Raw genomic sequence first — 27,035 nt, 5'->3', positions numbered from 1 at the left:
ACCGCTAATAATTTAGCTCAAACTGTGATGGACTTCTGGTAGTGTTGACGAAAAAGAAGACAGTCGATATAGGGTGGCCTCCATCCATCCACATCAATATGGGCAAATTACTCTTACAGGTACAAACCCTAAACAAATTATTAAAAGTTTTGCGAAAATAATTAAGACCTACATGCATATGGGCTCTTTGAATACTATAAATAGACCTAAGTTAACATGGATTGAAGGAGTAACCAAAATCCTTTCTTAGAAATTTGGTGCCAGTCTGTGAGATGCATCGTTATAACATATTGGCGGGTGGTGCGGTGGCTTGTCTCTCAGCCGCAATCACCTGGTATCTAGTAGATCCACAGGCATTTGTCTTGTACAAACTCCATTTCCAACCACGACTTCTTTCCACCAGCAGGGACACTGTTTCCACGTCGTATTTCGCCTTCTACAAATTGAGCCTCCAATGGCCACCTTCCACGTGTACTTCGGCGCCTCCTCAAGGTTTGAATTGTCTAGGACGTGTCCCCGGCCAGTTTACCATCCATGGTTTATGGCCACAGGATGCCCACGACAAAGGAATACCCCCATATAATTCAAGCAACCCTTGTACCACCGACACACCTGTATCTCCAGAAAATCTCTTAGTATGTACATTTCTTAGATCCTTTTAGGTTTTTAACTTTTACTTATGATTAATTATGAGTTATCTAACACTTTCTTTTCTTTGCTTTCTCTTGTTATATTTTTGCTGTTTTAAAAGCCTTATCTACAACCCATTCAAGAGACATTAAAGCAACTATGGCCAAACTTAAGGAACTCCGAAAGTGAAACTGAAAATCAATTTTTTTGGAGAGAGGAATGGAGAAAACATGGAATGTGTTCTGATTATCCAGATAAACCTTTGGACTACTTCAACTCTGCCTTAAATCTTAAGAATGGCTTCGATCCAGGTGATTGTACTTAACTGATCAAAACAAAAAGAATGCTAATTAATTCACTTATTCATTTGTGATAAATATTATAGTTGGACATTCTAATTATTTCGTATATCAGAAAGATATATTCAAAAACCTTATGGATTTTGAAACATAAACATAAAATTTTAGCTTCTCTTTTAAACCCCAACTGTTCTACAATCTTATTTTGAGACATTCTTAGTTTGAGCGTGCATGGAGGTAATTAAGGACTTCATTTTTTATATAGTTATTTTGGAAAATTCGTTTTTAATTCTAAAAACAAAAGTAGAAAAGTCTACTTGGATACAAAACAAAGAATAGATGAAGACTAAAAATTGAAAATTCAATTTGAAATTTTTTGACAACCCAAAAAAAGCATAATTATATATGAATTATTATATATTTGCTTTTAAGGGCTTAACTTTTTAAATTATTTTCATATTGCTTTTAACTTGTCTTATAACGATTAGAATAAGATAATTAAACAACAAAGTAAACAGTAAATTTTAAGTAGAAAAATGACAATTAGATATAGGGTCTAATAAAACTTAAATATGATTTGAATTTCTAGTTCTAAAAATGTTATTCTTATTTTTTTTTCTTTTTCTTTCATTTTTCTTTCCAAAGAGAGAAAACTTGAGGTAGGAGCACCGGTCACTTATCTTATAAAAAAAAAATTGAGGTAGTGAGAAGGTGAGACTCATAATAGTGATAATATAGTTGAAAGGTAAGAAAGATATCTATTTATTTGTTTAACATGTGGACAAGAGAAGAATTAATTGGATCCTAGGTTTTATTTTTTTTTATTGACGGGTAACAATAATTAGAATTGGAGATTAACATGAGATGAATTTTGGAAGGATAATTAATATATTAATTTAACGATTTGTAGTTCAAGTAATATTGACATCCTCATTGTATTCAAAGTGAATGGTAAGCAAAGGATTTATGTTTAATTTGGATCTTTTGGAGATCTCCATAGGCATATAATCAAGGATAAAACATGAATGTTAAAAGATATGAGTTTAAAATTTGGAATAAAATGGCTGGCTATCGAGGGATAAGGGCAGTCTAATCATAAGTAAGTATATAAGATACTCCCCCACTCTTTGAATATATAATAATCATAACAATATTATTTCCTAGTTCTTAACATATTGTATGTCTGCTATTGCTTTGATTCAGCCTTTCAACTTACCCCTGGAGCAAGTTACACAGTACAACAGGTTGCAGATGAAGTTCAAAGGCAAGTAGGAGCAAAACCTGAGATTGTTTGCAGCAAAAATAAAGTGGATACAAAAAAGCTCCAGCTCTGGGAGATTCGACTATGTTACAATAAGGAAATGCCCCCCACGACGGTCCGAGACTGTCCAAAAGATTTTTCAGGCCGGTGTAGAAGCTTGCAAGATAGTATAACATTCCCTAACCCTCCGTCGAGTAGTGATGAAATGGAGAACCATTTGGAAGGGATAGGATCAGAATTTCGAGCTAGTGATGAAAAATGAATTATACTAGTTCTGATCTGATGCATGGACGCTTCTTAATTATAAATAAGATAAATCTTGGGATAGCAGTCCTAAAGAGTAGATAAGTATATGGTTAGTAAATTTGGCATCCCCCATACAAAATCAAGGTTTACTAGTCTTCCTTCCGATGTTTGTTTGCGTTTATGAGGGCTCCTCCACCCTGTTAACGTTGGTCCCAGCTGTCTGAACCTCCCCAAACTGTTCCCCTAAATTAGCTCAAAAAATTGTTGCAAGAAGAAAAGAGTTTAATGCAAGTCCAGTTTAAGTTGTTGAAAACCATTACAATGTTGTTTCAATGGCAACTGCATAAGAGTTAATTCCCATTTTGTTTGGATTCTCGTCATGATTCCTGTCACGCGTTCCTCTTTTGATTATTGTAGTAAGACGAGTCATTTTGCAGTGTCATTGTCTTCATCCTTGAGCAAATGAAAGAAAATAAACAAGTACGTTAGCAAATTAAATTAAAATGCTTTCAGGGTGGTCTCTCTCTCTCTCTCTCTCTATATATATATATAGTTATATGTGACAAATTATGATGAAATATATATGGCCATATATCACTGGCTAGCCCATCTCTCTCCCTGCATTTAGATTGTCAAGTGTACAGGAACAGCACTACAACTACAACAACCATATATATGCATCCATCTATACTCGGCTTATTTATGTGGAAAAAAAACATATAATTAACATGTTTCACACGAGGATAGGAAAAATGTGTAATTTAAAAATTATCTATCAAAAGATTATTATTCTCGACCCCACAGCTATCATTAATTGAAAATGGGTACCCTTAGCATATTTGAACATTCTTTGAGTGTGGAAGCTTGTGAATTTCTTACGTTTCATGTCAAAGTTGAAGTTACGTTTGGTAGGAGGAAAGAAATATAGGTAAAGAAAATATCCAAGGAAAGACGAGCAATAATAGGAAGAACCTTAGACCTTTACTTTCAAAATTTCAAAGTAATTAAAGCCTGGGTGATATATATATATTTCTTAAAACTACTCACATGTGCCCTCGTCATTCATCATTAACAAGATAGATATATATATTTATTATTAATTAAATATTTAAATGCATGTAAAACATATTAAAAAATCTTTAATAAGGTCCAATTAATGTATATATTGGAAGCAATACAAAAATCTTTAGTTGTCACTATCATTGAAAATGATGTCATGGTGTAACCAGTTGTTGACAACGCCACCAAAAAATTATTTGCAAAACAAGTGGTAAGGCAAATTAATAAATTCAAGAACAAGACAAAACAATGTTTGGTAGATAATAAGCCACAAACATTTGTCTGGAAAGATTAGAATCTGAATAAGCATATGGTGGAGGACTTTAACCATTGCCTCCACTCTCACAAAGAATTGAAATTTTAAGAATTTAAGACTTTCAAGAAATTAAAATCGCTGAATTTTGAGAAAAATAAAAAAATTTTTATTTCAAGATAAGTCATAAAAACTATTGAAGCAATTTTTATTTTTTAAAAAAAGAAATGAACCGGAACAGTTTTTATTTTTATTTAAAAACTTTTAAAGATGGTACTTACATTTTTGAATTAATTAAATTTTTATGCGACTTCCATTTTTCATATTTGATTTTCACACTTTATTTACCTATGTTTAACTTTTTTAATTTGGATTCACTTCACGAAAATCTAATTTTAACTAAATTGTGTTGTCAAGAGAGCGTTTGAGAATCAAAAGTCGATTAGAATACATTGATTAAAGTTAACATGTCTAATTTAAGATATTTCTATCTTGAGATATCATTATTCTCAAGCACACACGTATCAGTGTATGATAAAAATGGCTGTGAATTTGTTACACTTGATCAAAGTTGAAGTTGAGGTTATGTTTGGTAGGAGAAGAATGGAAAAACTTTCGTATTAAAATAAATAATGAATGGAAAATACTCACGCATTGTGAGACCTTGGTAACTCCATTTACATTTATGTTGTGCAAAGTGATAACATTGTCATAGAGAGATTACACCATCAAACATCTTGCCATTTCTGAAGTGAACTTTCTTTTTTGACCAAAAAAGGAAAAAGGAAGAAGCTCCGCTCTCCCTCTCTGTTTCGGGAAAGAAAAACAAAGCATATTGATAAGATAAATGAAAATATCTAGAAAAGCAAAAGTAAAAAATAAAAAAATGAACATTGAATATCAACATGAAAAATGTGTAAGCTCAATTTGTCCTCTCCATCGATTTATTTCTGTTGGCAAGGCAAGTAATTTTTCTTTTTATCTTTCTTTCATGTATTCATATAAAAAGGATTAGTTGTTGTTGTTGTTCAATTCACAACCGTTGATCAGAAAAGAGCAAGTGAAAAGATACGAGAGGAAAAATGCAAGGGTGGAGCAAATTTGAAATACCGGACATGGTGACGATGGACATCCTCTCAAAGCTTCCAGTTAAATCCCTGGCACGTTTCAGGTGCGTTTGCAAGCCTTGGTCTTCTTCTTTTCGGACCTCTGATTTCATTACTAAACATCACCAGAACAACCTCACAAACAACAACCTTAATCTCCTCCTCAAACGTTGTCATGGCAACACCCGTAATGACATCCATTATTTCTCTGCACTCTCAACAGAAAAAGGGGAAAACTTTTCAGTAACAGAGAACATTCATTTACCCTTTTTTGAGAATTGTTGGTATGCCCCTGTAGTTTCTGGTCCTTGTAATGGATTACTTTGTTTACATGATGCTGGTAAAGCTGCCCTTTGGAACCCATCGACCAGAGAGTTTAAAATCCTTCCTCGATCCTCAGTCAACCGCCCTCCTTCGGTAGATTCCACTAGTTTCGGTTGCCTTGGATTTGGTTTTGATTCTATAACTGATGACTACAAAGTTGTAAGATTTGTTACTAATTATTTTGATGAGAATGAAGAGGAAGGCGGGCTAGCTGATTGGATCCACCAAGTTGAGTTGTATTCACTGAAAAGTGATTCCTGGAAGGAAATTTCAGTTCCTGAGGCACATCCTTACGCATCACCTTTATTCAATAATTACGTAAATGGGTCTTATTATTGGCAGGCAACTGGGAATTCTGATTACCTTATTCTTTCATTTGACATGGCTAATGAAAACTTTTCAACTTTACCTTTGCCAACATTTGGTGGGTCTTTAGCACAATATTATTTGCAACTTTTGGACTTTAATGGATCGCTTGGTGCTATTGTATACCCTAGGGAGGGAACTGAAAAGTCTATCGATTTATGGGTTATGAATGGATCATGGACTAGACAATTCAGTATTGAATCTGTTTCTGGAGTTGAGAGGCCATTGGGGTTTTGGAAGAACGGTGAATTATTTCTGGAGAGCTCAAACCACGAACTAGTGCTGTTTGATCCTGCCACTCGAGAACTTAAGAATCTTGGTATCCATGCTTATCAGAATACAATGCAGCTTATTGCTTATGTCGAGAGCTTGGTTCCAATCAATGGAAGATCAGAGCAGGAGGAACATATAATTCGTCGGCGGGCCGGAGATGCATCAAATAGATATTGAAAACGAAGAGGTAATTCAAGAGGAATAGGGAAATAAAACGAAAGGGGTAAGCTTTGATGGGATATTTTTCACTTGGTAAATTATTATGCAATTTGTCTTGACTATATTCTCTTGTGAGCTTCTTGTGATAATGCTGTTAATGCTTGGATTTTATGTCAAAGATTTTGGCCTCTGCAGGGTGTTTACCTGGCACACACACAACACATGGTTTGTAAATTTGGAGAAATTTGGTCTTACCTTATGATATTTTTTTACTTTTATTATGATGGTTTTAAGAAGTTTTAGAAGACACAATAGAGAGGGTAAATCACCAACCTTTTCCTCAATGAGTTTGATATTACACTGACTAGGCATTTATATACAAAAATATGAAGATATAAATGGTAACTATATAATTACAGCTATGAATGTAGCAGTAGATCAAAGACATGTCTGGATGCTTCATAGCAGTTTGTTTTTGATTGTTTTAGTGAATTTGCGAGATTTCTGCCTGGAGAATTACATAGATGTTTACACTCATTTGTGTACTTTTGGTAGTTTATTCAATTTATTTGCGATCTTCTTCTTATTCTTCTTACTCTGATTGCAAAGTTGGATATCAGTGTGCTTTGTTGCTTAGGAACAGAAGGAAAAAAAGGAAAGAAAAGAAAGTTTTATGCTTTTAGCTCAAGTTAAGCAAAAGTGCAGGTTTATGTGTTTGCTTGTTATGAACATGTTAATAGAATAATTTGAACATCAATTTCAACAATATTCTTTGCTTTAAAAGCCTTATATATTAAAAGAATGCAGTCTCTCACAGCAGTTGTACATATGTATTATCATTGGTTCAAGAAGTAAATCAATGTTTAAGTTGAACAGAAAGTGATTTCTTGTAATTATTGGATGCAATAGGGGCAAAGCTGCTTTAGGCCAAAAATTAGCCTAAAATTGAGCAGTGGCTTTTATAATTTTAGTGGAGTCAACATAGTAAAAGAGGGGAATATTTATATCCCATTTGTACTTGCTTCATCCTTGTCCTATACTTTGCAATGTATTTATGTGAGTGATGTTGACGGGCTTGGGGCAATGTCTGTTATTGTTGATAACTTTATGAATTTGTTTTAATTACTGACACAGAGGTTCATACATTAAGAATATTTTGATAGTTGAAGAACCCCTTCTCAGCTTCAAGCTTCTTGTGTGCAGTGATAGCATGTAACCTAAAAATGTGGTGACAGAAAGTGTTTGATGTGATATACTTTATTTCCTTGCTCTTGAAATGTATTCTTTATGGTTATTTGTAGACACTGGAATGTTAGCTCATGTTCTGTCTATAATAACAGTTTCTAAATTGTCAAATACTCCAAATAACATCTGTAGGTCAAGAGATTTAACAAGCACAGAAAAATGAAAGCATATTGTAGTTTGAAACTGAAGTTCTGTTGCTTTTGTTCCATGGCATTTAATCAGCTTGGTTATGCTTTGGGATACTTGTGGCAATATTTACTTAAGCTGCTAGGTTCAGAGTGCTTCTTTTCTAATCTAAAATTTTGTTTCCTAGGCTCAGCATTTCTTGCCATGTAACATTTCCTTTGTAGGGCTCTAAAATAGTATGATTTTTAGCAGTGAATTTAACTTTTTCCTTTGCGGGGCTTGCAAACTGCCTAGCCAAACATAGCTTTTTCCCTTTCAGGGTTTCCTTTTCATTTTTCTTGGTAGATTTTATTGATATGTTGAATTTTACAATATTTTTTGTTCTGGGAACATTTTGGTGACAATTGTTGTTTCAATAGTTATGTTGTGGAATAGAAGTGATGACATTGAACCTTTGTATTTAAGGATTTTATATGACTTGGCAATAGGGCCTTCATCCAGTCATATAAAGACCTTGGTCCTTCTATGCCTTCAGAATGGGGCCTTGTCATACTCCGAAAAGGATAGGTTAAGGTCCTAATAGTGCCAGTTTCAAGTTTCTCCACCATGTGCGTGTTCCTTTGAATTTATGAAAAAAAGGTGTATAAATCGTATGTGCCAGGTGTTAACGAGTGTGGCAAGTATATAGTACCAGATGGACATGAATATTCATGTTGCTGACTAGCAGGGTTGTTTAATAGCAGAGAAATGGCATTTTGTTATGCTATAAGCCAAAAGAAAATGGAATTACATATTTGTGCAAATGTTCATTGCACACTGATATTATTTTACTTGAATTGTTGTTATTATCCACATTTGAGACTGCTTCACTATCATTCTCATTTTGTGCAGGTCAAAGTTGAAGTCTGGTACAGAGAGGCTAACAGGGTAAATAACCTTTGGTCCAGGAGAGCTGCATCTGCTATGGCTATCGGCTTAACTATACTTATTTTCTCCCCATGTCGTTTGTTGATCTATTATATGGTGACAGTAGGTCTATGAATCGATGTTTAATATTCACCTTTGTATGTTTTCTTGACCATGTGGATACACTACCATCTGTACTTAAGCTCAGCGTAAATATTACTTGCTCCCCATAGATGAAAAGAGTATATGCTTGCCTTCAGGCTTCAGCACAGAGAATGGTAATGTTGCTCTAATCTCTTATAGCCTTGGTTTCATATTTCTAAAGCAACATTGAACTGCAAGATAAAGCCTAGGAGAACATTATATTGCACAACTAGTTCCCCAAAAAGAAGAGAATAATTATAAAGAACAAAAATTGGTGAATTGGAGGAAATCATGGCGAAGGACAGCTAGCTATGATCACATTTTATTTTAACAATATTAAAGAGGTTTCTCTTATTTATTTTCTCATTCTTACCTTATGGCCTTTGCCCATCACTGTCAACTGGGTTACATATTTTCAGAGAAGTTTAAATGTTGCGGTTTAGCAGAGGCCCAGAACTCACAGAACAACAAGGAATTGTTTCAGATCGATAGATAGAATGCATATCCTGAATAAAGCATGAAGATAGGATTTTAAATTTTCTTTGGTGGCAAGTTAAGCATAACCCACCATGAATGAATCAGACAGATATATGAAACACCTACATATCAAGTATAAGTCCATAAATAGAACATAAAAGCACGAGGAGATCATTGTATTGCAACTCAAAGCATTCCATTCTATACCAGGTACAAAAGTCACCTCCTCATCTATTAGAATTTAACCCCTAAACTCAAGGATAGGAAATGTTCATATTTTATTCAGGATATGTATGCATTCTAATTAATGCTGGTAAGTTGAATTCAAACCCGAATTGATTTGAATCTAAAATGACTCGAACTTGAAGCAATTTGAAATTGAGATCGATTTGATCTAAAATTTTAATAATCTAAACTTAAAACTAAAATATAAAATTTAATTACAAGTTTGATTGTAACTCAAATCCAACTCAAACTCAAAAATGTCAAATTTTGAAACAATCCAAATTTATTATAATTTGAACTCGAAATTATTTGAATCAAATCCAATTATAATCGTCTTTCATTTTAATGATTTAGTTTGAGTGATACAATATTATATTTATAGTTGCTAATCAGAATCTGAAACATGTTTCACTTCTAATTCTCAGCTTAGTACCTAAATTATGATTCAATCTTTCATTTCTATTTTTGCTGACCGGAATTTGGAACTCTTGAGATGTAGTACCTGAATTGAAATCTGATTATGAGGTTCTGAGGCTACGTACAATGCAAGATAAAACCCACGAGTTAGGTAAGTTTTGTGGTGGGCTCCTTCTCCCATTTTCAAATGGTCTGGGCAGAAAGGAGGACTTAACTGCCTTCTTTTCACCAGGATTTCCTTCAATTTCTCTATTTCTATTCTTTCTATTGTTCTTCTTTTTGGAAAATAATTTTCGAAAATAACGAAAAAAGATCCTAGTTTGAAAATTTAATTTTTCTTAAAAAATATATATCTCTAAAAATTCCATTTATTTTATGTTTTTGAAAACAAAAAATAAATAAATACTACGTAATAGTGATAAAAAGGGGGGCAACGGACATTTCCTTGTGTCACAATGTTGGCCCGCTAAGTCACGTTTCCTGCAGTCTCTCCCTGTGTTCATGCTTCAAAAGAAACTACATTCTCCGCCTCGCCGCCAAATTCGCTGGACAGAAAAGCTAGGGTTTTAGCTAAAACCCATACCCCGCGGTCCATGGCTCGCTTGACCAAAGAGCAACTCTTGAAAGACAAACAGACCCATGATCCCAACTCCATCACCTCTCTCTCTCTCGACCACAAAGCTCTCTCCGATGTACGATGCCGCCGCCATTCCTCTTTCTCCCATCCCTCCCATTTCCTCTCCTCTCATCTCTCCTCTTTTTTTTTTCTTTGCAGGTTTCTTGCTTGGCTGAATTCAAAAACCTAGAAAGACTCGACCTGGCCTTTAACAATCTCACTTCACTCGAGGTCTTTTTTCTTTCTTTGTTTAATCTTTTCTCAGTTACTGCCTATTTATTAAATAAATTTAAATTTAAATTTAATTTCAATTTATAGGGATTGAAGTCCTGCATTAATTTGAAATGGTTATCAGTTGTTCAAAACAAATTGCAAACTTTGATAGGAATTGAAGGACTCACTAAGCTGACTGTAAGTAGCATTAAACTTTCTGTGTTTATTCTTAATTTTATTAACAAATTAAAATGCATTACATTGACATATAAAAAATGATTCGTTTGCTTGTAAATTAGGTGTTGAATGCAGGCAAAAATAAGCTTAGATCAATGGAAGAGGTTAGGCCACTTGTGAATTTACGCGCATTAATTTTGAATGGTAAGATTTGTAATAAAATGCATTACATTGCTGGTTTGTCCTACTTGTTTTTCAAAGACTGTTCTCTTTTTTTTTCCTTTGCAATTAGGATAAAAGTGCTAATTTACCCTGTTTCGCTGGCTGTGCAGACAACGAGATTGTTTCAATATGTGGCCTTGATGGAATGAAAGACTTGAACACTCTTGGTATGAGTTCATAGCCTTTATGTTGACATTCATTAACGTGCCATCAGCATGTGCTTTTATGACACTCTACAGTGATTTTTTTTTTCAAAGTTAACTTAAATTGCCTTTTGGCTGAAATTCAAATGTAAGAATGGAGTTGATATAGAATACAGCTCTGTTATTCTGGAGTGGAATGTTGGGATAACTATTTCAACTTAACCCTGTCTAATCATGCTCTTAACTCATCCCATCATCCTACTTCTTTTCCCTCTTCTTGGCACTACCCAGATCCAACCCTTTTAAGATGACTCCGCATACTGTTAAAAGGCATTTTGGTTTGGCTGGGATTTAGGGTAGGTTATACATGAACTCTTTCTAATTTAAAATTTGGTCATTAGAGTACAATGTTGTTAGTGCCAAAAGGTTCAATTCTCAAGCACCATGAAGGAGTTTGGTCACTTTATTTGTCATTTAAAATGCAAAAAAACTGTTCTTAGTTGTTTCATGGATACTATCATAACTTTTGTCCTCTTAGTGTTATTCACTTACCTAAACTAAGTGAGGAGAGAAAGCCAGTTTTGCCTTCGAATTGGTGCATTGGAAATCTCTTAAGTCATTTAACTTGGATCTTAGTCTCTGTTGTCTGGAATATCCTGCAGTGCTTTCTAGAAATCCTATCAGTGAAATTGGTGATTCGCTTGTCAAGCTGAAATCTGTCACAAAGGTGACGAGTTCTTCCTTTATTGTTATGTTATAGACGCAATTTCAATTGATTACTCCTAAAGCTTTTCTACTGCTCTTGGCTCCAGCTTTCTGTGTCTAACTGCCAAATTCAAGATATCAAGTCTTCACTCAAGTCCTGCATTGAATTAAAAGAGCTTCGACTTGCTCACAATGATATCAAAGTATGCTCTTTTACACAATGACTATCCTAGTAAGCATGTTTCGTACATTGCAGCCTCTATTATGTTTCAGTTAGCTGCTTTCATTTTTATTTCCTATGTTATTTACCCATTTCTTGACATTTTAATTTTGTTAACTAATCACTGATGTCTCCTGTCTCCCTCTTTTAACGTGTGTGAATTGCCCAGAGTCTCCCAGCAGAGTTGTCTTATAATAAGAAACTTCAAAATTTGGACTTGGGAAATAACTTGATCACTAGATGGTCAGATTTGAAGGTTAGTTGCAAGCAAACTTGATGTTTGTCCTGATTTTATGGTCTTTTTTTTTTTTCTTGGAATTGCATTTTCAGTACTGTTCATGGGCAACAAACAAAATGACAGGCACTGGGTTCATTAGTTAATCTGAAGAATCTCAATCTACAAGGAAACCCTATAGCTGAAAAGGATAAATTAGCAAAGAAGGTAGGCATATGTTTTCCCTTTTACACTTTTCTTGTCTATGCTTTGTAGATAGTCATGTTTGCCCTTTTACACTTTTCTTGTCTATTGTTTTGTAGGTAGTCATGTTTGCCCTTTTACACTTTTCTTGTCTACATTTTTCTTCCTTTTTTCTTTCAAGAAAAAATTTTTATGACCTTAGTCTCTTGACATGATTGCTATAAATGACTCTACTGCAGGTTAAAAAGTTACTGCCTACCTTGCACATATTCAATGCTAGACCAATTGATAAAAGTATAAAAAATAAAATGGGTGAAATTGTTAACATTGCTTCACATAATGCTGCTAACAAGGAGGAAATTCATAAGGAGGAGAAAAAGGATCAGAAAGGGAAAAAAAATCCCAAATTTCAGGTGTCTGTTCAAAGACAGGATATTAATCTTGATAATGCTACGGGTCATGATGCTGAGAAAGAATCGAAGAGGAAAAGGAAGAAAGGAAATGACAAGCTGTCAACAGAAGTTCCAGTAGATGAGGATGATATCATTGTTGAGAAGGAAGAAAAGAAGAAAAAATCAAAGGGGGAACAGGAAAATGTGAGTCTTCTTGGTTTGGAGAAAGAATTTATACAAAAAGGGAGGAAAACAAATGATAAGCTCCTGAAGAAAGAAGCTTCAGTGCACGAGGGTGAGGATGGTATCATAGTTGAAGAGGAACCAAAGAAGAAAAAATTAGGGAAACGGGCCGAACTTGACATTATTGATGATGGAGGTGCCTCTTTCACAGAGCTGTTCACAACTGATGTTGCAGATCCGAAAGATGATGGTGAAAGGAAGATATTTGAAACATCTGGTCAAGTTAAGAAATCGACTGGTAGTTTAGTTACTTACCCTGTGAAAAAGAAGAAAAGTAAACGTGGTGTGCTTCCTGAACTTCAATTGGCCCCAGCAGTTGAAGTTGGAATGGGCGGGGCATCAACCTGGGATGATGAGTGAAGCAGATTTTCAGTGGCACTCTTTCTCAGTTAAGCTAGAATTCGGTTGTTAGTTGCCATTCTTAATTTCTTATGCATCCCCTGTTTTCTTTGAGGTTTTTCTGCTCAACTGAGTGATGTCTTAGGTGAATGTTGGTTTCAATTGTTGTCTTGCCATATGTGTGCAGAAAAGACTCGAGATCATTTGATGAGTGGTTAATCAGATATACTAGTGATGGATTGTAACTTTCAGACTTGCCACATGATAAGTGTTTTCAAGGAGTAAGTTTAAGGCATCTTTTGGGAGTACCTCTACCATTATCTTCTCTTCAAGGTAGTGATATGTTAGCTCTCAGTGGTGAAGACTGGCCAGGGAGAGCGAGCTCAATAATGATAAGGTTGGGGGAGTGGAAAATTGAGAATGGTGCAATTCTATGTCCTCGTTTTTTGTTTACCCTCATCTTCAATTCTAGTGTTTAAAAAGAAAGTTGATACATACACTTGGTTTTGTTTCAATGGAACATGAACTTTCCGGCTAGTTTCATTCTTGCACCACCATTTACCAATTAGCAAAGAAAAAAGAAAATGCTTAGTCCTTTAATTGGTACACAGGGGAGCTACAGTCCAAAGAAATAATGCTAATTTGGCTTGCATTTTCAGTTGCTGAATTGTATCGAACCGTCCATAAGTCTGATGGATGGTGAGCCCAGTTGATACATGAATGGATATGAATTATGCATTACAATTCTACAATTGCAGGCCAAACGGCATGGAAACATATTAGAATTAGTCTGATCAAGCTTTGGTAATTTTGTTGGAAAATACAGTATCAACGCCAAAAAATTTTGCTCATGTATGCTAAAAGCTTGGGTTATATTGGTAAAAGAAGCAAGTGATTAAACAGTCAACTTTCAAATCATTAAAGGCTCAGCCTATTCTGGCGTTATCTAATTAAAAACCTTGTAGTCAAATGTTTCTCTGTTTCCCTTCTAAATTAGCACCTGTAATCTTTGACTGCTTGGTTCAGTTTGAAATGGTGTGAATTGATTTTGATCGATGGATTGTAGTGGAAGTGAACCAACTTCACATTCATCGAATATGGTCAAAATTAAGCTCAACCAAGCAGCATGCTTGCTTGCTAAAAGTTGTGGATAAGCTTTGACCTTTTATGCAGTTTTATGAACAATTGATTACCAAATTTGAGAACTTTGGCAAAATGGAGTTACCCCAATATCCATCCGAAATTAAAGCATTTTTCTTTTTAAACTTAATGATTTCCTCCTATTCTATTTACCCAAGTTAAGGCATAATAACTTGGTATGTTTATAGTTTTGTGAAAGAAAACAGTATATGTGGATTGTGACAGTCAGTGCCCTTACTTAAAAGTTTTCTAAATAATACCTAAACCCTTTGAAACTCGGTAAAAAACCACTGATCGCGAATGGCTATCATGGCAACTATATTCTCTACCGCACTGAGGTTTTTTTCCACTATGGCGGCTGGGGCCTTGGTCCACTTGAAAAAGTCGCAAGTGCAGCCCCGTAACTTGAAGGAAACATTATCGAGTCAGCCAGCCATTGAAGACATGTTCTGAGCATGATGTCAAGTCCGGCAAAATTGTAAGGAAATGCCAATGCCAGCTACAAAACTGGTCTGACAATTAAATGTTCCTGAAATATCCACACACAAAATATCATACGCTAAATAAAATAAACAAATGAAAGAATTTTGGGCAAGTTCAGTTAGGAACTGGCAAATGGGACACCCAGGTTAATCTATAATATTTCAGGGGAATGAATACTAAAGCCTCTCAGATTCAATTGTCCCAAGTATCTTTTGTCTTGTGTTCCTAGTTGAATTTCTTATCAACTGGCTGCCTCCTTCATTAACAGATTAGCTAGCTCTCTATTGGGCTTGAAATGAATTGGAATTGATTTATTTAATTACCGGCCGTAGCCAGGCGGATAGTTTGAAACAATTACCAAGAACAATTGCATATTGACAAGATACATTGGCTGGCAATCCCGGGGGAGAAGAATGAGGTTGTAGGGCAGGTGAGTTTACAAAGACTAATTCACAATATATATTGGCAATGCCACCCGAGATAATTTAATGAATACAATTCACATGGAAATTAACTACCTTAATTGCGGTCAAAAAATTATTTTATCTCCACATTAAATTATAAATTTTATATACGGAAATGATCAAAATAATTAATAAAGAAGGTCTAAACGCCAATAAATTCAGTTAATTAACCAGATCAAGTGAATGTACATGGTCACGGGCTGGCTTGGCTTCCACTTCTTTGGCACTATCTCCATTTGCTGGGACAAATTCCCATTTAATAATACATAAAATAAAAGAAGAAGAATAATGAGTACATTGTTGGTGTATTTTTAAAATCAAAGATTATGTTACATAATGAAAAGCTATTTTAATTCAAAAGTTATATCATAAAAAGTGACATACTATGTTTATTGGATTATAAGCAGGTTTTCATGTGAATAGTTATATCTTTTGATAAAATGATATCCAAAAGTTACGAGATAAATTGAAAAAACATCATAGCTCAAAAGTTAAATATGAAAAGTTATTGTTTCAAATTATAACTTAAAAATTATATTTTATGAAATTAATAGTTATCTTTTCATAAGATAATTATTGAAATAATACATTTATCCAAAAATTGTGTCAGATAAAATGTAAATATGCCTTTTAGACAAAATGATGCTTTAATAAAAGAGTTGTGTTCTTGAAGAAGAGACACTTGCAAGCCTATATAAAGGACTTGTTGCCAACTGTTTAGATAAATCAAATCAAAAACAAAACAAGAGTAGAAATATCAAGAGCAAGAAAAGTGTTGTGTTATATTAACATAAACACTTAAAGTTCCCATCAACTACAAAAGCATCAAATTCCTTATAATCTACTTGTTGCAGAAAGTAGGCTCTAAGGCCAAACAATTTTATAAACCATTGGGTGTATCTAGCGGTCTACTCTCTTATAATCTACTTGTTGCAGAAAGTAGGCTCTAATGCCAAACAATTTTATAAACCCTTGGGTGTATCTAGCGGTCTACTCTCGTAAAGTGCAAGACAAAAATAAACGTTTCCTTCATTGTATCTTTAAGGCTATTCGAATTATTCGCCTTTTGAATACCGAGTGATGGAGGCAAAATAAATCTTAAAGATAGCGTATATTGAAAGGCTTGTCTTGAAGTCAATTTTACCGATTTTTTGAATTTCATCTAAACCCCATCTACACCAACATACTTTCATATTGAAATAGTCGATTTGCCAAAGTCTTATTGTACCGATATAATTTGGCAAAGAAGATGAATGAGAAAAAGCCATTAGGATAAAAGCACGAACATATCCTTTTCAATGACCTTAATCTTGCTTCATCCTCTTCTTTTTCTATTGTATAGAATAACAACTAGTTAGGTTTTTGCCTTTGATTTGGGATGTTTCAAACTAATGCATTAAACTGTTTTTCTTTATTTGTTTAGTCACGTTTTTGACCTTTCTATCAAAATGAATAAGATCAGATAAGTAATTAATAAACCCTTTTCCATATATATAACTCTTGGTTGTTATATAACCACCTAAAAAATAAAGATGTAGCTGAAGAAAAAAGGGTTGGTGGTAGACTTCAAGAGGGTTGTTTAATCATAAAATAATTAATTGCTCATTATTTGAATTCTTTTACGAGCTGATTTGCCTCCACTAATCCAACATGCGTAATTGACTAAATAAAATCAAACATCAAAGCCATTTTAGTCATATAATTAATTTATGAACATGAAAGATCGAATGCCCATCACGGGCTGGCTCAAACAGTTGAAAACCTTGACAAACTAAACATTGCTCAATTTTAAAGATTTGACTATCAAACCACTAGATCAAAAGCTTCGATTCATAACTGATTAAACATTGTCACTTTCTCACCTAACTTGACATTGAAATATTAGGGTTTAAGAGAAGGATTAATTTAATGAAACCTATTATACGGTTTAGCAAACCTAGTTTAGAAAATGACCAAATTGGCCATGATTAAATACAGTTTAGCGAAAATATAATAGAAGTAATCAATGGTAAATTAATAGGCCATCACCGACTTCATAGGATAATCTTATTTACTCCTTAAAAGTTAAAGCTCAAACATTAAAATAGCTTAATTTATGGCATATTAAGTGGCCCCAACCATTGTAGTCAGAATTTTTTTGGTTTTAACAAAAACCCATTTCGATTCTTTAAAAAGAGAAAAAAGAAACCCACTTTGATCCTTCAGTAATTTCTTTATTGAATGAATTAATCCCTCACTTTGATTCATGTCTTCGTTGTCAATAAACAGTTTTTGATAAAGTAGCACGCTTTGGTGGAAAAAGGAACGATTAGGTCAAAGAAAATGGGATATATATAAATAGGGTGTAGAAAATTTGACTATAAACCTTTTTTGCTTAGTAATTAATAATAAATACTGTGACAAGAAAGTTTCATGTACATCCCCACGCATCATGTGTTTCTTTCATGCTTCTACAAATGGAGCATGTGAAACACAAGTGTTAAAATGGGTGCCAAGCAAGAATGCGTTGGCTCATGTAATGTCTACCCAATCAATATATCCATACATTTTGTACCCAAAATATATAAATATTATGATTATCAACAAATAAATGTATGGATAAATATTGAGTGCCCAAATTTAATGTCCACTTCCTGAGTAGGTTTAATAAATGCACAAATAGTTGCGGCTCATTTCGATTTCCATGAATTTGCTGCGTCATCCAGTGTTTGTTGGTTTCCAAGTGACGGCAATGCTACTCACCAACCCGTGTTCGGTTTTGTTGACTACATTCACACGTAAAAATTTTATCCGACTGCCCCCAAAATTTAGAGTACAACACCAAGTTGCCTGCCAATGGTTTGATGGAATCTTCAGGGCAAATGGTTTCTCTAAAATTATTAAAAGATTAATTCCATTGAAGGGAAGATCATTTGACCTGCTTCTTGATGATTGATTTTTTTTTATTTGAGAATTGGGAGGATATACATTAGGGGTACAAGAAATTTTTTGTTGTAAAATTTGCAACTCAATTAGAGGTGCATGCAGGTCTTTGATTCTTATTCCATTCAATGAAAAACATATTGAAAATGTAGTATTTTTATATACTTTCAGATTTACTATCACTTCACTAATGAAATAAAATTTAAAATCTTTTAAAGATGTAAAATTAAATATTAATAATTTTTTAAAAAATACATACAAATAAAAAAAAAAATCTTTTTTTCCCTCTTCAACCTCCTTACAACCATTCTTTTTATGTTATCCTCTTTCTCTCTCAATTCCATTATCTTCTTCTTCCAATAAAATTCAGTTTGGCAAAATTACGCAATTTTAAGAATACAATTTTTACTTGTTGACTTTAGTAATATATTTTTTACATGATTTTTGCATTTGAATTCTTATTCTGTTAGTGTATTTTCAAAATAAAAAATTATGTCACATAATGAAAAGTTATCTTAACTCAAAGGTTATATCACGTAAAGTGACATAATGTGATTATTGAATTGTAAATAAGTTTTTTATGTAAATGGTTATATTTTTTGGTAAAATGACATCCAAAATGAAACAAATTAAAAAAAAAACATCATAACTCAAAAGTTTAAATATGAAAAGTTATCGTTTCAAATTATAATTCAAAGATTATGTTAATGGAATGAATAATTGTCCTTTCATAAGGTGATTATTGAAATAATACATTTATTCAAAAGTTGTATCTTACAAAATGTAAAGATATCTTTTAGATAAAGTAGTGCCTTAATGAAATGGTCGTGTCCTTAAAAAAGAGACACTTGCAAGCGTATATAAAGAATTTATTGTCAACCATTTTGACGCATCAAAATCAAAACAAAACAAGAGTAGGAAAAATGTTGTATTTTATTTACATAAACACTTGAATTCTCATCAACTATAAAAGTGTTCAAATTCCTTATAATCTACTTGTTGTAAAAAGTAAGTTCTAAGGTCGAATGACTTTACAAACCCTTGGTTATATCTAGCGGTTTACTCTTGTAAACTACAAGACAAAGTTAGACATTGATTTAATTGTATCTCTAAGCTATTTGCATTATTCCCCTTCGTATACCGAATAATCAATAGCAAGAAAGGTGTTGTATTCTATTAATATAAACACTTAAATTTTCATTAACTACAAAAACGTATAAATTTCTTATAATTTACTTGCTGTAGAAAGTAAGCTCTAAGGTCAAATAACTTTGCAAACCCTCGAAGTATATTTAACGGTTCACTCTCGTAAAGTGTAAGATAAAGTTAGTCGTTGACTTAATTGTATTTCTAACACTATTTGCATTATTTCTTTTTGTATACCAAATAGTGAGGTGAAATAAATCATAACGATAGCGTCTATTAAAAAACTCGTCTTGAAGTCAATTTTGTCAATTTTTTGAATTTCATCTAAATCCCATTTGCACTAACTTTCAATAAAAATCATAATCCTCTTACCAAATCTCTTTATCAAGTTCCTCAATCTTTGTTAGGGTTTCAGCAATTCCTTTTTTAAAAAAATTATTTGGATGCTTGATGAAGAAAGGAAAAGATCTAAAAAGAATTGAAAATATTTTATTTTTTTAATTAAGAAACTTTTAATATTTAATCCTAAGTATTTAAAATTTTTTAGTTTTATGTCACTAATGAGGTAATAGAATTTCGTGAGTGATAATTAATGTATCAAATATAAGCATATATATTAACTTATTTTATAATGACGAATAATAAAAAAATATGTTTCATTTTTTAAATATTCAAAAACTGAAACAGTAGAGTTAAAAACAGAATTTCACTTTTTTCACTCTTTTACCTTTTTTAAATCTTAAAATGTTTATAATCTTTACTATTTTATTTTAAATTTTTAATGAACTATAAACATTAAAAAATAAAATTAATGCGTAAAACAGTTTTTTTACATAAAATTTTTCAATATTTCTTTATATCATAAGACAAAGTTTAAAGGGAAAACCCTTTCGAAATATTAAGAAATTGCTTTAAATAAAAGTGTGTTAAGGACGAACGTTTAATTTTTGTAAAAATATAAAAAATTCCACTTTAGCGAAAATTAAATAAAAAAGACAAAAAAAAAAGGTGTTCGGGTTTTCATGGCAGGAGGGAGGGAAGTAAACAAGATATTTCCCAACACAAGTCCTTGTTTGACTGTTTGAACAAGTTTGCAATCTCCTATAAGATGGTCCTTTTAACACTTTCGTTCGGTCCCAACTCAAAAAAGGAGACCTCTTCTTCATTTCTAACAAAATGAAAACCATAACATCCACAACTGTTGATCAAGGCGGCTACGCCAGCAACGAAACCATCTCCACCGTCCATCCGGACATCCTCCATTCCCACATCCTCATCCGACTCGACGGCCCTTCCCTAGCCGCCCTCGCCTGCTCATCGTCTCACTTACACGCCCTCTCTTCCGAAGAAAATCTCTGGCAAAACATTTGCTCTTCCACGTGGCCTTCCGTTAATCACCCGCGTCTCCAAAAAATCATCTCTGCTTTCCCTTCTGGCCACCGCTCATTCTTCTCCGATGCTTTCCCGTTTCTCGATCTCCAACCGTTAAAACTCAACGTCAACTCTTTGACTCTGCCAACGGAACTCATCTCTGCGGTTGATATTTCCTATCGGAACAAAATTGTTTACTCTAAAGTTGAAGAAATGGAAACGTCAAGCAGCTGGTTTTTGTGCTCACCATTCCGGGTGGATTTACTTGACCCGAAAGACTCCGCTCCGACACCGATTAAGTATTTTGGTGGTAGCAATAAAGTTGACACGTGGCTAAAACATTTGGAGGAAAACTTGACTTTGAGCTGGATAGTGATCGACCCGAGCCGGAAGAAGGCGGCGGTGAACATGTCGAGTAGGAGAGCTGTTTCGGTGAAGCGGCACTGGTTGACTGGTGATGTGCAGGTCCGATTTGGGATGGTCATGGGCGGGGGTGGAAGGCGGGGATCGTCGAGGGAGTTAGTGGAGTGTGGGGTAGTGGTCACGTGCGTGGGAAAAGAAGGAGGGGAGATGCACGTGAGGGAAGTGAGCATGGTGATGGAGGACATGGAAGGCAAAGGGTTGAATGGGAAGGATAGTTTGGTAATTTTGGAAGGGGTTATGGAGAACGGGAGGAGGAAGAAAGGGAATGGAAATGAAGGGAAAGAGAGGTACGAGGAGTTTGGAGAGAGGAAAAGGGAGAGAAAAGAAAGGAGGCAAAGGAAAGAAAGGGCTTTGGATCTGGTTTGCATTAGTATTGGCGTTGCCGGGTTTGTAACATTTTGGTCAGCAATGTTGTTCAGGTAATAAGATTACAGCAAAATTACACGTTCAAAGATTCAATTCTTCCCACCACAAGATGTATATTTTTTATAGAAATACAATTTTGATACCTAAAATCATAATGTATGTCAAAAAAAAAAAGAAGGAAGTTGTAAATTTGTAATTGAAGTTGTTCAATTGATTATTTAATTTGTTACATTCTTTAGTTTTTCTTATGCTTGGTGCAAAATTAAAGCAGAAAAATGAAATATATTTGAAATGTTTCCGTGGTCCGAAGGGGAAAATTAATGTAGCAATTCTGGGTTATGAATTAAGTATACTTCTTTTGACTTTTTTCCGGACTGATGTTTTCTTCCAAGATTTTTGTGCATTATTGTCTGCACGAATTGGTCACATGTTATCTTGGTATATATTAAGACAGCATTATTTCATGTCATTGCGGCTTCTTTAATTTCATGCATTGGTGGTTTTGACTTCGATTTATATAGTATTATATATATATATATATATATATATAAAAGGCCACAGCTTATAATATTATAGCATTAATTCACGTAGTATTATATGTTTTCATGCAAATGAAAGGCCACGGCTTATTTTGTTATTTCCATGGGAATCTCAGAACTTCAGTTAAATCCTTGTATCAGCTAACTCCATATTCAGGTATAAATTAAAAGTAATATTCGAACAAAATTGGAAAATTTACCGGCCCCTGCCGGATAGATATTTACATATTGAAATAAGTTGAACAGCTAGACAGATTATTAGGCAGTGAGTTGTCAAATTAAGAATGCTTTAAACAGAAATGAACTTGTGGATGTTAACTATCTTTTTAATTGCGCTCAATTTCCATTGCAGTTGTTTTATTTTAGCTATAATAAAATTGTTGACTTTTTTTATTCAGAAAATTTTAAATTTGCTTCAAAACCATAAATATGTCAACACATAATTAGAAAATGGGCGCAATATGAACAACACGTGACAAATTCTTTCCATATCTTTATAATTTGTTGACGAATTGGTGGATTGAAATTTTTTTTTCAAAAAGTCACAAATAAAAGAGATTGAATTTTTTTTTAAGTCGTGGATGAAAATGAAACATCTCAAAAAGGTTGCAGATCAAAAGTGCAATTAACTCACTAATATTATCCCTATATTTACCGTCCAGCTAAATACTAACGATCTGCTACTTGTTCATGATCGTTCTGGAAGGTTTATTTTTGTTAATATTAAGTTTAAGAGGACAAAGGGAGCCCTTAATTTGTTGCAAATTGCAATAAGTGTGAACCCAACCAATCAATTTTCTGGTTTGGGAAGAAGTGGGTTTCCCTTTTCAGACCATAAATTCGGCCGAATCATGTCCATATCCCTGGTTAAAGTGGGCTGCCCACATATTTGGACTTCGAACCCTAAATTTGTAGTGCTATTTTTATATACTATACGAGGAAATTTATAGGTTTATTTAGTAATTATATACTAATTGATTAATTTTCTTAAATATAGTTTAACGAATATGTGACAACTCTTTAAAATGTTTGCCAAGTTATCCTTTATAAATATAATATTAAAATAAATTAAAAAATAAAAACTGCCCTAGTTACCCTGAACTCTTTGGTACATATAAAAAGGAATCAAACCCGAACTTAGTTCTGTGAAGGAAAAGATCGTAAAATAGGTAAGATTAATTTGCAATAGATTGTAAATCAAGCTAGCCAAGACTCTAATACTATTACTATACTTGATAACGATAAATTCCTACATCTTTTAATCTCCATTGACTACGGTAGAAAGTTTGTAAACAATAAGCTCCAAAGAAAATGGTGGTATGTTTTAAGGAAAGGAAAGTTTAGAACATGAAATATACGAGTTTTTTTACAAAGATTTACATCAAACTTGTTAAATGTTTAAAACAGATATTCAATTGAAAATAGATTGGTCTTAATTCTATTTATATATTTTTAAAAAAATTTAATTTAATAATATCATTTTAATATTTTACTTTATTAATAGAAATCATATATTTATCATGTACCATGAATCATCAAATGAAGATCTACAGAGGACCAAACAATGATGGAGATATTGAGCATATTTGGTGACAACTCATCTCAAAAGAGATAACAATAAGAGGGACAATTTCTACTTTAATACCATGTTAAATTTTTAAAAAATAAATTTCTAATTTAAAATTAATTAACAATAAATATAAAAAAATTTTATTACATTTATATATTCAAAATATCCTTAATTAAATAAATAGGAAACTTTTTTATCACTACTTCAATAAAAAAAAACATTTCTTGAATTCGAGTTGTCACGTGCCATTCCTGCAAATTTTCAGGTCGATCCAACGCTCAGTCTTTAGTCCGTACGTTGACTCCAGCAAATCGTAGAGGAGCAGACAGCCGACCAAATAAGAGCAAAAGCAATGAGACAACGTCGCCCAAATTTAGAAGAACAAATACTTAAATAATGGCAAAATCGTTTTTGAAATATTACAAAACAAATAAGTATGTATTAATTAAATTGAGAATATAAATTTTAATGTGTTTATGTAGTGGGTTTAAGAAATGAAGTTAATTGATAGAGAATTTAAAATAATTGATGGGTAGTTTTTATCATTATTCAATTCAATTAATCTTTTTATTTGTAAGATTGACTCCTTCCTAGTCCACCAAAGAAAATTTTATTTTTTTTTATTTATCATTTTAAATATACACAGTTAATATTTCGTATTTTTTTACCAAATATGCCCCATACCACTTAAAGGCAGCAATCTTTACTATTAAATTTCTCACTCTTGTTTATCTTTACCTTCATTTCTTCTAGAAAGAAATTGTGAATTGAAGAAGTTTTTGAAAGTTATCTAAATTTTATCTTCTATTTCGTTTAATTATCAAATTAGGGCTGCTATAACCTTTAAGAATTATTATTTTTATATAGTCTTAATTAATAAATGGTCCAAGATAGATCTTTTGAACCGACTTTATGATTAAAAACTTCCACATCGTTTTTTCAATTAATAATATTGAATATAAGCATTAAATAACTTCAATAATTGGAACTTTTTTTTATCCTTTTTTAAAGGGTTTTGCTAAGCAATATATTTTAAAATTACTATATTAAATAATATCTTTTTTTAATAATTGAAAATCATTACATTGATATCAAATATTCTATTACACAAAAATATTATCATAAATAATATATTAACAAACTTTAAAAATTGGTTTAAAAACATTCGTTAAAAAAACCTTTTCTTTAAAACATTCCTAACAAAATTACTATCTGCTTTTTTTTATTGATAATGATAAAATAATAAAAAATAGGTAAATTAAGCTTTTTGACTTGATCATTCACGCACTTTTAGGTTTTAGGGCCAAACTATGTCTAATTCAAAGTATCAACAACACGTTTAATTCACATTATTCTATGATAGAATAGAGTAAGAATAAAATAATTATTTTATAAAAATAAAATAAAATAAAAATAATTAAGCTTTTGAATTTTCCAGTTATGTTTGAAAAATGAATTTTTAATTAATTATTTCATTATTTATTTGAATTTTGAAAGAATAAATTACTGAAAATCATATATAATCAAAGAATAATTAATTTTTGAATATGACAATAAAAAATTAAATTATGCGTTTAAAGTTATAGATATTATTTACTGTTTATCTTTTTAAAAGAAAAATAACGGAATACATTGGAGTCCGAGTTAGGAGCTAGGACAAGGTTTGGCCGTTTGGATCTTTTAATGCATTTCTTAAAGACCTATAAAATGCCCACAAACGCTTCTATTTGTCACCACCCAGAAATCAAAACGCCTAAGCCAATGGGTTCCCCTCCTCCTTCCTCTTCCATTGCTAACGGCGGCGGCGGAACCGGTGGTGAAACAATTCCCAACCTTCATCCAGATATAATCCAAGCTCACATCCTCGCACGACTCGACGGTCCCACCCTTGCCTCCACCTCCTGCGTTTCCTCTCACTTACGTTCCCTCTCGACCAAAGAAAATCTCTGGCGTCACATCTGTTCTTCCACGTGGCCTTCTGTTAATCAACCACGTGCCAAACAAGTCATTTCCACCTTCCCTTCCGGTCACCGCTCCTTCTTCTCCGACTCATTCCCGTTTCCCAATCTCCAATCGGTAAAACTCAACGTCAAATCTTCGACTTTGGCAACGGAATTAATCTTAGCTGTTGATATTTACTATCAAGGAAACCCCATTTGTTCTAAAGTTGAAGAAATCGAAACGTCAAGCAGCTGGTTCTTGTCTTCACCTTTTCGGGTGGATTTAATTGACCCGAAAAACTCAACTCCGGCACCGATAAAATATGGTGTTGGAAAGGATAACACGGGGCTAAAACACATGGAGGAGAACTTGAGTTTGAGTTGGATAGTTATTGACCCGGCCCGGAAAAAGGCGGTTAATATGTCGAGTAAGAGAGCTGTTTCTGTGCAACGGCACTGGTTGACAGGTAATGTGCAGGTGCGATTTGGGACGGTGATGGAGGGAGATGAAGGGTGGGGATCGTCGAGAGAGATGGTGGAGTGTGGGGTAGTGGTCACTTGCGGGGGAAATGAAGGAGGGGACATGCACGTGAGGGAAGTGAGTATGGTGATGGAGGACATGGAAGGGAAAGGATTGAGCGGGGTGGAGAGTTTGGTAATTTTGGAAGGGGTTATGGAGAGTGGGCGGAGGAAGAAGGGAGGGAAAGAGAAATACGAAGAGTTTGTGGAGAGGAAAAAGGAGAGAAAAGAAAGGAAGGAGAGGAGGGATAGAGTTTTGGACTTGGTTTGCCTCATCGCCGGTTGTGGAGCTTTTTGGTCTTTAATTCTGTTCACTGCAATTTAAAATCTGAATATATTTATTATTTGTTCAATTAATTATGAAATAAAAATGTTAATTGCTAATATTAAATTATTTTTTCACTCAACTGTCAAGTTCACCAATTGCAAATTTTACAAGTTCCGAAGTCTTTTTTGTTTTCTTTATTTTCCTCGAATGCTGCCGTAATAAACAAAAGAAAAAAATGAAGTTCAAATTTAAAGAAGAGTATCATGAGATTGTGTCTGTGGGGTTCAATGTTTTTTAAATAACATAAATTTCAATTAGATTTTTTGTGGTATAACATTATTTTATATAATATTTTGAGGTTTTTTTTTTCCATAAAATCTTGTGTTTTATTTTTGTGTTAAATTTTTAATTAATTTAAAAAACAACAAAAATATTTCTTTTTATTTTTTTGTTTACATGTTATGTTGTTTATAAATGCTCCTTAAGCTATTACAAATATCCACTTTTATTTATAATATTGTATTACATTTGATACAAAACATTCATTTGCTATGCACATGATAAGAGAAAATTAATAGTTGTGAAATGGATATCATAATTGTTTTGAGCCACAAGCGTCCCACCAGATACATTAATCATCCTTGAAGGGTCGGATGAAATAACATTTATTGTCTGAAATC

General features: G+C 33.2%; 5 protein-coding genes across 7 annotated transcripts; all 5 read left to right on the top strand.

The window, feature by feature from the left end:
- Positions 259-2,837, top strand: LOC18590270 (ribonuclease MC). Its single transcript, XM_018128248.1, has 3 exons — positions 259-635; positions 752-941; positions 2,133-2,837. Exons 1-3 carry the CDS (start codon positions 273-275, stop codon positions 2,450-2,452), a joined length of 873 nt encoding a protein of 290 aa, XP_017983737.1. The 5' UTR covers positions 259-272; the 3' UTR covers positions 2,453-2,837.
- On the top strand, positions 4,626-8,522 carry LOC18590269 (F-box protein At3g07870). 2 transcript variants are annotated; one of them, XM_018128247.1, is made up of 2 exons: positions 4,626-6,004; positions 8,239-8,522. In XM_018128247.1, exon 1 carries the CDS (start codon positions 4,831-4,833, stop codon positions 5,992-5,994), a length of 1,164 nt encoding a protein of 387 aa, XP_017983736.1. In that variant the 5' UTR covers positions 4,626-4,830; the 3' UTR covers positions 5,995-6,004; positions 8,239-8,522. The 2 variants fall into 2 exon arrangements, with proteins under 2 accessions (XP_017983736.1, XP_017983735.1); XM_018128246.1 differs by having other exon boundaries at positions 4,629-6,040.
- LOC18590268 (protein phosphatase 1 regulatory subunit 7) lies at positions 9,941-13,741 on the top strand. 2 transcript variants are annotated; one of them, XM_007015687.2, is made up of 10 exons: positions 9,941-10,208; positions 10,292-10,363; positions 10,451-10,543; positions 10,645-10,726; positions 10,855-10,911; positions 11,550-11,614; positions 11,700-11,795; positions 11,982-12,068; positions 12,174-12,254; positions 12,470-13,741. In XM_007015687.2, the coding sequence occupies exons 1-10, from the start codon at positions 10,110-10,112 to the stop codon at positions 13,223-13,225; spliced, it is 1,488 nt and encodes a 495-aa protein (XP_007015749.2). In that variant the 5' UTR covers positions 9,941-10,109; the 3' UTR covers positions 13,226-13,741. The 2 variants fall into 2 exon arrangements, with proteins under 2 accessions (XP_007015749.2, XP_017983842.1); XM_018128353.1 differs by lacking the exon at positions 9,941-10,208 and having other exon boundaries at positions 10,488-10,543.
- Positions 20,442-21,897, top strand: LOC18590267 (F-box protein At2g27310). The gene has a single exon (XM_018126675.1). The coding sequence runs from the start codon at positions 20,536-20,538 to the stop codon at positions 21,574-21,576; it is 1,041 nt and encodes a 346-aa protein (XP_017982164.1). The 5' UTR covers positions 20,442-20,535; the 3' UTR covers positions 21,577-21,897.
- On the top strand, positions 25,286-26,494 carry LOC18590266 (F-box protein At2g27310). The gene has a single exon (XM_007015685.2). It carries the CDS (start codon positions 25,312-25,314, stop codon positions 26,410-26,412), a length of 1,101 nt encoding a protein of 366 aa, XP_007015747.2. The 5' UTR covers positions 25,286-25,311; the 3' UTR covers positions 26,413-26,494.

This window comes from Theobroma cacao, chromosome 9, assembly GCF_000208745.1.
Source record: "Theobroma cacao cultivar B97-61/B2 chromosome 9, Criollo_cocoa_genome_V2, whole genome shotgun sequence".
Lineage (NCBI taxonomy): Eukaryota > Viridiplantae > Streptophyta > Magnoliopsida > Malvales > Malvaceae > Theobroma > Theobroma cacao.
Note: the sequence above shows the minus strand (reverse complement) of the source record. Positions and strands in the feature narration are given on the sequence as shown.

Bases quoted from the DNA above. Each gene is read 5' to 3' on its own strand.
- LOC18590269 (XM_018128247.1), top strand. From the start codon at position 4,831: ATGCAAGGGTGGAGCAAATTTGAAATACCGGACATGGTGACGATGGAC.
- LOC18590266 (XM_007015685.2), top strand. From the start codon at position 25,312: ATGCATTTCTTAAAGACCTATAAAATGCCCACAAACGCTTCTATTTGT.
- LOC18590268 (XM_007015687.2), top strand. From the start codon at position 10,110: ATGGCTCGCTTGACCAAAGAGCAACTCTTGAAAGACAAACAGACCCAT. The intron at 10,727-10,854 runs GTAAGATTTGTA...CTGGCTGTGCAG, and splicing joins ACGCGCATTAATTTTGAATG to ACAACGAGATTGTTTCAATA. The intron at 11,615-11,699 runs GTGACGAGTTCT...TCTTGGCTCCAG, and splicing joins AGCTGAAATCTGTCACAAAG to CTTTCTGTGTCTAACTGCCA.
- LOC18590267 (XM_018126675.1), top strand. From the start codon at position 20,536: ATGAAAACCATAACATCCACAACTGTTGATCAAGGCGGCTACGCCAGC.
- LOC18590270 (XM_018128248.1), top strand. From the start codon at position 273: ATGCATCGTTATAACATATTGGCGGGTGGTGCGGTGGCTTGTCTCTCA. The intron at 636-751 runs GTATGTACATTT...CTGTTTTAAAAG, and splicing joins TATCTCCAGAAAATCTCTTA to CCTTATCTACAACCCATTCA. The intron at 942-2,132 runs GTGATTGTACTT...GCTTTGATTCAG, and splicing joins TAAGAATGGCTTCGATCCAG to CCTTTCAACTTACCCCTGGA.